Below are 12,094 nucleotides of genomic sequence, written 5' to 3'. Positions count from 1 at the left end.
GTCTTGCGATGCACGGTTTCCCATAGGAATGCATTGAAAATCAATTAATGCGTTCCTAGGGAAACCACCTTCAGGCCAGGTCCGGGGACAGTCTGTCCCCGGACCTCTTCTGAAGGCTGGGGGGGGGGGGACAAGGGCTTTTCTTCCCACCCCCAGCATTTTAAAAAACCCTGGGACAGCGGAGGACTTCTCCGCTGTCCGGGCGATCTTAAAATGCTGGCGGGCGGCATTTTAAAATCGCCCCGGACAGCAGAGGACTTCTCCGCTGTCCGGGGCGATTTAAAAGCCCCTGGGAAGGCAGGCAGGGGGGAGCAAAGACTTTCGCCCCCTGCCCGCCTTCAGAAGGTGTTACCACCCCCCCGCCCGGCTTCGCAGCAGCGCTACGAAGCCCGGCAGCTGGGGCAGCTGTTCCCGCCCCCCTCCCCCCTTCGGAACATCGTTCCGAAGCGGGGCGGATGGGGCAGCTGTTCCCGCCCCACCTCCCCCCTTCGGAACATCGTTCCGAAGCGGGGCGGCTGGGGCAGCTGTTCCCGCCCCACCTCCCCCCTTCGGAACATCGTTCCGAAGCGGGGCGGCTGGGGCAGCTGTTCCCGCCCCACCTCCCCCCTTCGGAACATCGTTCCGTAGCGGGGCGGCTGGGGCAGCTGTTCCCGCCCCACCTCCCCCCTTCGGAACATCGTTCCGAAGCGGGGCGGCTGGGGCAGCTGTTCCCGCCCCACCTCCCCCCTTCGGAACATCGTTCCGAAGCGGGGCGGATGGGGCAGCTGTTCCCGCCCCACCTCCCCCCTTCGGAACATCGTTCCGAAGCGGGGCGGCTGGGGCAGCTGTTCCCGCCCCACCTCCCCCCTTCGGAACATCGTTCCGAAGCGGGGCGGCTGGGGCAGCTGTTCCCGCCCCACCTCCCCCCTTCGGAACATCGTTCCGAAGCGGGGCGGCTGGGGCAGCTGTTCCCGCCCCACCTCCCCCCTTCGGAACATCGTTCCGAAGCGGGGCGGCTGGGGCAGCTGTTCCCGCCCCACCTCCCCCCTTCGGAACATCGTTCCGAAGCGGGGCGGATGGGGCAGCTGTTCCCGCCCCACCTCCCCCCTTCGGAACATCGTTCCGAAGCGGGGCGGCTGGGGCAGCTGTTCCCGCCCCCGCTTCGGAACAGCGTTTTAAAATGCTGGGGGTCGGCAGCGAACGCTCCCGACCCCCAGCATTTTAAAATCTCCCCGGGACAGAGACTTCTCTGCTGTCCCTTGGAGATTTTAAAATGCTGGGGGTCGGCAGCGAACGCTTCGCTCCCGCCCGCCAGCATTTTAAGATCGCCCGGGGCAGGCGGGGGGGGGAAGGCAGGCGGGGGGGGAGCAAAGACTTTTGCCCCCCGCCGGCCTTCAGAAGAGGTCCTCTTCTGAAGGCCAGCTGTGGGCGAAAGTCTTTGCTCCCGACCGCCAGCATTTCCCTATGGGCTTTCGTCTTGCGATGCAAGCCCATAGGGAAATTCGTCTTGCGAAGCGCCTCCAAAACAGAAAACCCTTTCGTCTTGCGGGTTTTCCGTCTTGCGAGGCATTCGTCTTGCGGGGTACCACTGTACGTAGTACCAGCACCCTTTTTTCTAGAAGAAAAGCACTGCATCCAATGACCTCCCATTGCTAGTTTGGGAAGGTGTACACACAACATTAGCTACAATCTGTATCTATCCTGTCATTTCCTATGAAATACTGTGTTTTGATGCATTTTCCCACAAACTATATTTGATCTAAATTGATAAAAAGAAAGGCCTAGCTGCATCTTAAGCTGGTAATGTGTACACAGCCATAAACTCTCTGGGGAGACAGGATTTTGCTACATGCCTGCTGTCTTGACTAGTTCCAGACTAGTGCACTATTGCCACCCAAGTTACCTACAAAAATAAATGGACAATTTTTTATATGTGGGGAGATGAAACAAATGCTTTATATTGTATAACTAACTAAAGTGATATTTAGTGTAGTTCAGCTCAGAAATAATACTTTTCAACAGAGATAGTTCACACGTGCAGTTATTTAAGTCCTCATGTACTAATTAAATCTAGAGAACAAGTGATGAATATTCATGAGTAGAATTAATCCATGAATAGAATTAATACTTTTAAAGAGAGATAACAGTATGCTACTATGTTAACAGAATTTAAGTATTTATGATTGCAATCCAGTGGTGGTACTACACACTTACGTGCTGTGGGAAATAGTCCTTTTGTCACTGAAAAGTTGCAAATGGCTCAGTCGTACTAAATGAGCATTGATCATTTGCCTTCTATTCTATTTTCGGACTCCTATCTGTGTTGATTGCAAGCTACAAGTTGCTGGTTGGAAGCCTAAAGTTGTGCAGCATTTTTTTTTTTTATTCTTCTGGAGTTTTAAGTTCCAAATCAATATAATATGAGGATATTTATCATCATAATGACTGTTCTGGAGTACCCCAAGGATGAGCTAAGAATCTGAACACAGATTAAAAGACATAAGGGATCAACACTCCCCTCAGAAGTAGGAGGACAATGATGGACAGAGTGGAGGAAGCTGAAGCTGTGAGCCAAGCACTTAGAGAAGCCCTGTGAGGATGTTTTATTTGCACATTTGTTTATTTGCCTATCCAACATATGGCTGGTGCATAACTTGGAGTAATGGTTCTTATTAGAAATGGTACAAGAAACACCACTTGTATCTGAAAGTGTTCCACATGTGAGTGAAAGGCAAAATACCTATTCCTCCAGTGCATCTAGTGAAATGCACTCCACAAAGAATTGATGGTTGATGTTCTCCATGCATCATTTTCAATCTGCTACGATAATCTTCCACTTTTCTGCAAGGGAGTTTGCCCATGTCTTCTCTTCATTGCTTTGCTACTGAAGGCAGGAGACAGGTTCCATCATAAGGCGAGCCACTATGACATCAGCAGCCCAACCTGACATCTGTAGCCAGTAGCATTCACTGCACAGGAATGAAAGATGGGAAGCAGGGGTGAGACCCTGAGTTAAAGGGATGACATGGAAGCAAGCAGTGTATGGAGGGAAGGTGATGAAGTCAAGGAGGAATTCAAGCAGTAAGTCTGGGAAAGAAGGTGTGGAAGAAGAAGAGCTTAAGGAGACAGAAGCTGGATCAGGAGAAGCTTGGAGGCTTACAAAATGAGAAGAAGCCAATATCAGAGAAAGAGAAGAGGTGGTAGGAGTTTGAGGGAAGATGTGAAATAATGCAGCAGGCAGAGGAGGCATGAAGGCAAAGAGAAGGGAGGGACCCAGAGAAGAGAAGGCAGGGCAATGCCGCTTGGGAGCAGGAAAACTTGGGCATACAGCCTCTCTTTGTAACCACATTTTCAACATGCGCCACTCCCACCATTTCCACAGGAGTATGAATAAATACCACAATATACATATAAGTGAAGAGTTTTAACACAATTTATTTTATGCTTAAATAATCAACTAGATCATCCAGTGTTTGTGTTTTCTTCATACATATTTAATTAGAGCTATTATCAATGAAACCTGTTTTCATATGAAGATAATTAACAAATTAAAGTATTTCACCAAAAACCCAAATAAAAATGCCCTTTAAAACACAGCAGCCTTAGCAACCTAATATTACACTGCTAGAATGATTACAGATGATTGGCTTACTTAAAGATTCTACATCTTAGAGCCAGTACACAATACAGTAATATTTTTACAGCGTGCTGCCAGTCTGTTAGCTAAGAATTTCTCTTCATTTCTTTTTTTTTTTTAATATCCCAAACTTGTGCTGACAAGAGCACCAACCCACTTCTAAAAGCTGCAAGCATATTCCCCCTGGTATAAAGCAAGAACAGATAGCACCCCCCTCCCTATAATGCAACTACTGTATATGTTATGGTTTCTTTAAATTTCAGGTCGTTTCCATTGAAAAAATTGGCAACAGCAACAAATATTAGATGAAGGGCTTTGTGTTTACAGGTAAAGGGCACACTCCGCCAAGCACTGCTGCTGTGTAACCAGCCTTCGTTTTCAGTGGCGGTTGTGCTGGAGCCCACTGCAAGCCCCATTTAAATGCCCGGGGGGTGGGAGGGGCCTTAGCAGCTGTGCTTGGTTGATTGCACCCCCCAGAGTTTTATTTGTCACATTGCGGCCTAGTGTTTGCAAAACTGGAAAAGATTTCATCAAAATAAGGTGAATCGCATGCATCAAAATATTAGTACTCTGAAGAAAAAAATGTTTTTTTCACAGAACTACAGAATTCCTCATTTTAGGAATCATTAAATTTGCAGCAGATTTTAAAGATTTTTTTAAAATCAAGCTAGCGTTTTGCATATACAAACATTATAATTGCTAAATATACAAGAATCTGTGAAGATACACCCAGAATACCCCTGCAGGTGTAGCCGTTTGAGACACTGATTTCTGTTCAACATGAATGCAATATTCCGTTTGTCAGCTAAGAATTATCAACATTTATTCTACTTCTCCTTAGAATTTATACAGTGTTATTTATTTACAGTGAAACTATTGATGTTAGTTATTTTTTTCCTTAAAAAAAGAGAAAAAAACGAAAGAGTATTTTATTACCCTGACAGTTTGGGTCCAAGAAAAATAAGGCGAGCTGTTGTGGATTTTAGTAAATTTTAGTGTCTTTCTGTGGTTTAAACCATTTTTTCAGTGTCGTTACATCCCCTCATCCTACAGGAATTCCTTTTTTCAGATGACATCAAATTGCTTCAACGAAGCTGTTCCAGTGTGGGAATCTTGTATATACACTGCATCGTTCTCCATTGCACACTCTCCAATGCTGTGAATGAAAGTGAATTTCCATGCTCTTGTAGAACTGGCTCATGCTAAATTAAATTTGTTTTGTTCGTCGCATAAAATCCATGCGGTTAATGTGTGGAAGCAGCAAACACACACACACACACGCTTTATCAGTGACTTGAAAATTCCTGTTGATTTTTTCCCCCATTTCCTTGAGTTTCTCTCTAGAATACTGGCAGTAAAAGCGTATACAGTCTTGAGACAGAAGGGAGAGGGGTGAGGGAAGAAGAAGAAAAAAAACAGTACCAATATCAGAAATCTACCTTTCAAAAGCACCTAATATTTCAGTCCTAAAGATTCCTTTGGCATAAGCAGTAATGACATAATCTTTGCAATAGCGGCTTAAGTGTATGTTTTTGTGGTGTTGGCCTGCACAGGCCACCCTAAGCATGTCTTTGTTTAGAAAGGGGCGTGCTGGTGCAACATTTGATAACTTGGCATAATCACATTAAAGTTATGGTACCTGAAAGATCATCACACTCCTTTTATTCATAAATTATCACTATGCTCTGCAAGAGAGGGCCTCCTTCAGGTACCATCTGATCAAAAGTTCTGTTCCATACAATACAGGAATCAGACCATTACTGTGGTGGCACCTACCCTTTTGGTACTCCCACAATTTAAAAGATAGGCACCATTTCTAGTGTATTTCCGTTGGCTAGCAAATACTTTCCTTTTTCAGCAAGCCTTTTAAGTAGAGATTTTTGTCCCAGTCTGTGCCTGTATTGAATCTGAAACTCTCTTAACATATGCCATTGTTGCTGGCGTGCCTCTTTATTGCTTCCTAAGACTCCATTTTTGCTCAGAGTATTAAGAGTAGAATGTCTGTGTAGCAAACTGACCATTTGCTGTTTGTATGTTATGAATACGTCGTCTTCTCCACATGCCGGACTTCCTTCTTCGTCTTCATCTTATAACCTTCTCCCTGCTTTAATGGAAAGGTACACATTCAGAAATCAGATGCCGAGGTTTCTATCAAACTGATTTCTAGCACATCCCATGCAGCTGGAATGGGACATGTAAGAAGCTATTAAATCTGAGCGCTTCAGGGACACACAAACCACAGCTCTGTAGCCAGTCTACTAAGCTGCAAAAACACAAGCTTTCAGTACCATCAGGAAACATAGGAAACATAGCCTTACAATGTTATGAATTGTATGCTAGACTGGGATACTGCCGCAGTTCAGTGATTATCAGGAAATATCACAGGTCTACTTCCCTTAATGCAATTTTGAATTTTGAATGTTTCACCCCTCTTGAAAAGCCAGATTCCCAGATTTCCCTTTCTGGGCATCCCAAGCTGGCAGATCCTTTGGAAACAAAGCTCACTGCTCTTAAGAGAGTTCATAACAGCTCAGCTTCAACTGAAGTAGATTAGTAATGGAGAAAATGTCATGAAAGGGGGGAAGAGGAAAGCCAGTAAAAGTATTTGTTAAAGCGAAACGCATCTGCAACAAAATCTAAAAGCTGACACACAGTGCAGATCTCCTGTCTTTTGCCACTGAAAGACAATAACCAAAGATGCAGAGTACTGTTGAAGGAATGAAAGCTCATTGGTATTAATGAAAAAATGTGGTCTCTAAAAAGCATAGGTCAGATACAGAAGAACCAGAACTTTCACAAGTTGCTTTTTCTGAAAATTGTGAGATGCAAGTGATGGTCTCAGCCTACTCTCCCTTCTAACTACATAATGGTGTTCCATGATGCTGAACCTGGTACTCAGTTGGACAAGGAAAACCATGGTTAGACAATCCCATTTCCTCCTCATTAATGCCTGTCATGCTCCCTGTTGCTTTTTTTTTAATTAATTCATTGAGAGTATTCCATTCTCCTGATGTAGAAATACATTTTTCTCACATTTTTTCCTTTTAAATTGGCAAACCAACTTTTGCCTGCAGATGGAACATAGCCCTGCTGGCAAAGGATTGGCAGCATCAAAACATTTTGTTAGAAGAAAGTTGTGCTTTTGACAGGGTAACCAAGTAAACCGTTAGGTCAGGTCATTAACTTGTGCTGGCCAGTTTTAATGGGGGGGCAGTCTGTGAATTAAGGGCACACTTGTTTATTTTTTGATGCTGTTTTGCTTCTGGGGTGTTGCTGTAATTGAGAATGGCTTTAGCCTTTCTTTTTTTAAAAGAAAGCAACCTTCCCTTTTTAGGATAAGCAATACCTTTTGTTTATTAAATAGCATGGTATCTTCTTTCAACTTCTCAAAAAGGACAAGTGCTTAAGTCTGGGTATTGTGCAAACTTAATTGGTTAAAAAAAAACAGGTGATTAATCAAGACTTTCCGTAGGGCCTTTTTTAAAAAATAGGAATTCAAAGATCATTAGAAAAGCTGACTTCAATTTGGACCTTAATAGGGGAGAATTTACAAGAAGAAGAATCACTTGGTGCTAAAAAGTAAAAAAAACCAAAACAAAATCCTCCACAAATCTGGCATTGTTTTAGTCTGTAATCCAAATGTCAAGGATAAGAAACCTCCCTGATAGCTTTCGACTCCCATCAGTATCGGGCATTGTGCACAGTGGTCAGGATTGAGGGCAGCTATAGTCCAGAAACATCTAGAGGGCTACAGGCTCCCCATTGCTGGTTCTTGTTTCATGCTTGCACCCTCAGCTACCTGCAGTGCAATCGTAGCATAACGTTTCCTGGGAAGTCAAACCCTACTATGTCCACTGGAGGTGGGGACTACTCCCAGGTAGGTTTCCACAGGATTCCAGCCTGGGCCACAGAAAGCCCTTTTACAGCAAAAGACCACAAAGTTAGCCCCCCCCCCCCCGTTTGCTGTGTGTCATCCTCTGTCAAGCTAGTAAAAGAAACTAGAGGAGGTGGTAGGAGATGGGAATGGCAAAGTGTGTTCAGGCTCAGACTCCGCCATTTCAAATGGCTGTATTAAAAACCACTCCTAATGCTAACGTTTCCTACTAGAATATCAAAATGAAATACATTTCTCTCAAGAATCTGAAGGCACTGAATGAAAAACTGAAGAACCCTGCCAGCACACAACACACTATTTGTGAGACCTCGCCTTTTCTGAGTTCAAATGCACAGCTTGTCAAAAGCACAGGCACTCTTGCTTTGCATTGCTTTAATGTTAAACTGCAAGCAATCTTTAGCATTTAGAGAACAGCCCTTATTTGCTATTCCTGCACACACACGCTGGTTACCATGTCACCAGGTTTTTTCTCATGTGGGATAACAACACGCCTTAACACTTTCCGGGTAACCTGTAGGGAAGCAATATGGAAAAAAACCAAAAATCGATACTTTTTCCACCCGACTCTGAAAGGACAAAGCTAATGTAAAAAGAGTCAACAGAGAGAGGCAGAGGGAGAGGGAGAAAAGAATGAAAATGCAAGGTGGGATTACTTTTCGGGTGACGAGGTTGCCTTCTTCATCAGTAAACTGTTCTTCTGTAACAGATTCACCAGGAATGTTTTTTGCCTCCTCACCCTAAAGAATGTGTTACAATATTAGCCAGTTATCCATATTCCCAAATATTGGCTATTCAACACCACTCCGAGCAATAAAATCATGCCATGTTGGATTTTACTTGTCAGAAACAGCAGCTACTGATGTCCACATGGTAATGTCACATTCTAAAAGTCATCTTAAACTTAGACAGAAGCCATCTGTGATGGGCTGTCATTGGAAGGAGAGTTTGCCTGTAGTGGAAGTACTCTGTGTACATGCACAGGCCTATCTTGATCCGTGCCATGCTATGAAGGAACCCCCCAAAAATGGGTGGGATTTATCTAACAAACCCCATCAGTGGAAGCCCTGTGCAAGGGCTTTAGCTTGTGCAACAGGGCTTTCAGTCCTTCCCCCAGCACCCCGCAAAATTTGCTTGCGGGAGTCAGGAGAACCCTCAGAACAATATGTAGGGGTGTTTCATTCTGTTTGGCAAGCTGAAATACTTGCGCTGATAGAATATTTGTAGTAGCATGGTGTTTACTTCTACTCAGAGGATTCCCCCCCCCCCGAAAATAATGGTTTTCCTTTCTTGCTGACTATTCCAGCAGACAAAAACTAAGGTTCCATCTACCCCCATGATTCTTTTTAACTTCACATTTTGAATAGGCCTTCCCTTACACTATAGGGTTTTTTTTATAAGTTATACCAGAAATGCTGATTAGTCATTGATGGCCAGGTAATAAATTACAGAAGCAAACAAATTAGTGTGTTTAAAAAGTCAATTCTGGCATGCAGAAATAGTTCGTCTTGACTATATCACTTAATACTGCAGTTGCTGTTATCATGCTTGACTACTCTTTGTGTTTGAATCTTAACTGTTATGAAAAGCTGGAACAAAACAATGGGAAAGCAGTTTAGGGTAAAATCATTTTCTCTGATATGCTAACCTTAAACATTCAGAGAGGGTTTTTTTTAAACAACAACAACAAAAACCAACCAACCAGCCATGAGATAACTGTCCAACACATGCATTCTGAAGTGGAACAGCCCCTAGGAAGCAGACCACATGTTCAGAAGCTGAATCTCTGCATCCTAGGGAGCTGCTCTTAGAAGAAGAAAGCGAAAGAGCCCTGCAACCCATGTAGGTCTTTCTGACTGACTCTTGTTGTGTCTTCTTCCCTTTTAGATGAACTAATTTCTCACGGCATGAACTTTCCCAGGCAACTGCCTCCACCAGTAGTGTAGCTAGGTAATCTCAGGCCCTGGGCTTCATGGTCTTACCCTACACTTCCCTCTTTAGATGGCCATGTGTATTGGCTCAGTTGTGAAGCACACAACTAACATTCCTCACCCTCCCGACAACAATGCTTATTTATGAATAAGCACAATTTTGCTGTAGAAAATGATAATATATTTTACAGTAAACAGAATAAAGTGAGCATCTTTTTTTAAAAAATAGAAAGATGTTGTGGTGACCGGGCATGCCTGTGCTGGCCCAGCTGCTGACACCAGGCCTGTTAGCCTGACATTTCGGACTCTATAGGGTGGGTGGGTGCTGTGCTGCAGTGCCTTTGATTTTGGCCCTGAGGTCTAGCCCTCTGCATCACTGCCAAGTGCCTGGTAGGAGCAGACAGACACTCTACAGTGTCTGCTTTCGGATAGATATTTAAGTGTTAGTCAAGAATGTGCATGAATTGCATAAATTAGTGAGGAGCAAAGAGAAGAGGAGAAAGATGTTGGGGGGCCATGAATATTTTTCTGCCTCCCTCCAAGAACCCATAAATTTTGCCAGTGGTGGCAAAATGGGGGAATAAACCTAAGCTAGACATATTATGTAATTAAAGTAGGTATCAGCCCATCAGATGGATAGTAATGCAAAGAACTCCCTAGCTAGTCATCTATTTATTATTCACATTTATAACCTACTCTTCTCCGCAAGGGAGCCCAGGATTGCTCAAAATAATAAAAATTACATAAAAGGTTTTTTTTAAAAAACAAAACTATAACTTATTGCAGACAGCAGCTAAAACCAGTCAATTGATAATCAGTTGAGGGAGTAGGGATAACCTTTCCCCCACAGCTGATTGTATGGATCAGCTCATGGAGGGGGGCTGTGGGTCTTGTACATGTGTGTGGTTTGTGGATGTGCAAGAGTGTGGGGTCACACCTGCCACTAGCATACAGCCCCCAGAGTGTTTCTTGGCCAACGGGGAATGCCATCCTTGGGTTGAAAAAGGCTAACCACCCCTGATTTAGACTGTTCAGAAGAATGCTATTAAAAACAAAAACTGCAAGAACATAGGATCTTACTAGATCAGGCCAACAGCCCAGCATCTTGTTCTCACAGTAACCAACCAGATCCCTGTAGGAAACCCACAAGTGGGAACAGAGCACAAGAGCGCTCACCCTGTGCTTTCCAGCAAGTGTTATTCATAAGCAGTACTACCTCAGACCGTGGAGGCAGAGAATACCCATCATGACTAGTAGCCATCAATAGCTTTGTCCTCTATGAATTTGTTCAATCCTCTTTTAAAGCCATCCAACTTGGTGGCCACCGCTACCTCCTGTGGGAGGAGTTCCATAGCTGTGTGAAGTGCTTTCTTTTATCTGTCCCAAATCTTCCAACATTCAGCTTCAAAATCAGAATTAATATATCTTTCACAGTTGTTACTAGCCAAGCTATAATGGTCATAGTTGCAAAACTGCTGTTGATCCAGGTTATAATTTCACTATACTGAGCGGCATTTGTATATATTTGTATATATTGTATATATATTTAGCATATATTTATATGTATATAGTTAGTATATATTTAGTATATATTTATATTTATATGCAGGTTTTGGTGTCTTCGGGTGTCTTCCCGTGTAAGAGTTGGGGTGTCTAGGCGACGTTTCGACGAGGTCTCACTCGTCATCTTCAGGCTGGTGCTTTCGGCTTCTTGTTACTGGAACAGAGCAGGATCTCAGTGTTTGAGTTCCTATAAATACTGTTGAGGGGGTGTGGTGTATAGCCTCCAACGTTCTGGGCAGAGAGGAAGTTCCCAGGTTAGTGTGTCTTTTCTTCTTTTGTTCATTAATTACTTGAGGGATATCTTGAGTGATTTCTTGAGTGATATTCTGAGTACCACTTAGGAGGGTCATTAGGTGTGGATTAGTTGCTAAAGCTTTCGTGTCTTGACCTCTTGAGCTTGTAAAGAGTTTTTTCTGAGAAGATGGCTGTACTTCACTTAGTTGTGCTCTGGCTTGGCTTCGTGTATAGGGGCGAGCTGTGGTTTTGTGCCCTGTGCCAGCCAGATCTGTGTAAGGATTGCAGGGGGGTGCAGCATCCGGAGGTGCCACTATGGTTTGGCTACTGGATGGTGTCTGTAATTTATCTGTGGAGAGGGTCTGGGTTTGGGTCTGGTGTGGTTGATTGGAGATGGCGTTCTGTGTGCCTCTGGTTCTGGTGTCGGTTTTTGTGGGGAGGGCTATTTTCCAGATGTCTGGCAGGCGGGACGTATCGTCACGCTTGTTCATGTTGTGAGGGTGTTTCTCTATCTCGATGGCTTCCATGATTATTCTCTTGTGGTGGTGTTCCGTGTTAAAGAGCAATTTGGAATCTGAAAAATTAATTTCGTGTCCTGTTTCTTTCATGTGTTGGTAAAGAGAGGAAGTTTTTTCTTCTTTTTTGACGGCATTCTTGTGTTCTGCGATACGTGCATTTATTCGTCTGTTTGTTTGTCCAATGTACGTGGCTGGGCAGACTTTACAGGGTATTTCATAGACCCCTTGGTTTTCTAACTGGATTTTATCTTTGGGGTTTCTGAGGATATTGGCTATTTTTTGGTTGGTGCAAAAGGCTGTTTTGATATTGTGTTTGTGGAGGATTTTGCTAATTTTATCT

The 12,094-nt window shown here is 43.9% G+C and overlaps 2 protein-coding genes across 66 annotated transcripts in view; one reads left to right on the top strand and one right to left on the bottom strand.

The window, feature by feature from the left end:
- The window catches only part of LOC308585316 (uncharacterized protein), a 131,096-nt gene that overhangs the window by 11,064 nt on the left and 107,938 nt on the right, over positions 1 to 12,094 (top strand). Inside the window, exon 1 of one of the 23 annotated variants that reach the window (XR_014007252.1) lies at positions 2,955 to 3,266. The exons of the other annotated variants lie outside the window; for them this stretch is intronic. The gene's annotated coding sequence lies outside the window, so the exon portion shown is untranslated. Of the gene's footprint in view, positions 1 to 2,954; positions 3,267 to 12,094 lie in introns of those variants that run through there. 23 annotated transcript variants of the gene reach the window in all.
- ANK3 (ankyrin 3) overlaps positions 3,395 to 12,094 on the bottom strand; it is a 401,108-nt gene continuing 392,408 nt past the window's right edge. For 39 of the 43 annotated variants that reach the window (XM_081190769.1, XM_081190787.1, XM_081190760.1 and 36 more), the window contains 4 exons: positions 8,165 to 8,248; positions 7,963 to 8,022; positions 5,635 to 5,720; positions 3,395 to 4,987 (listed from right to left, as the gene is read on the bottom strand). In XM_081190769.1, the coding sequence (XP_081046895.1) occupies positions 5,652 to 5,720; positions 7,963 to 8,022; positions 8,165 to 8,248 (213 nt within the window). In that variant the 3' untranslated portion in view covers positions 3,395 to 4,987; positions 5,635 to 5,651. The remainder of the gene's footprint in view (positions 4,988 to 5,634; positions 5,721 to 7,962; positions 8,023 to 8,164; positions 8,249 to 12,094) is intronic. The other 4 variants (XM_081190772.1, XM_081190766.1, XM_081190768.1 and 1 more) reach the window with 2 other exon arrangements.

The sequence above is a fragment of the Podarcis bocagei genome (assembly GCF_964188305.1).
Source record: "Podarcis bocagei genome assembly, chromosome: 4".
NCBI classification, from domain to species: Eukaryota; Metazoa; Chordata; class Lepidosauria; order Squamata; family Lacertidae; genus Podarcis; species Podarcis bocagei.
Note: the sequence above shows the minus strand (reverse complement) of the source record. Positions and strands in the feature narration are given on the sequence as shown.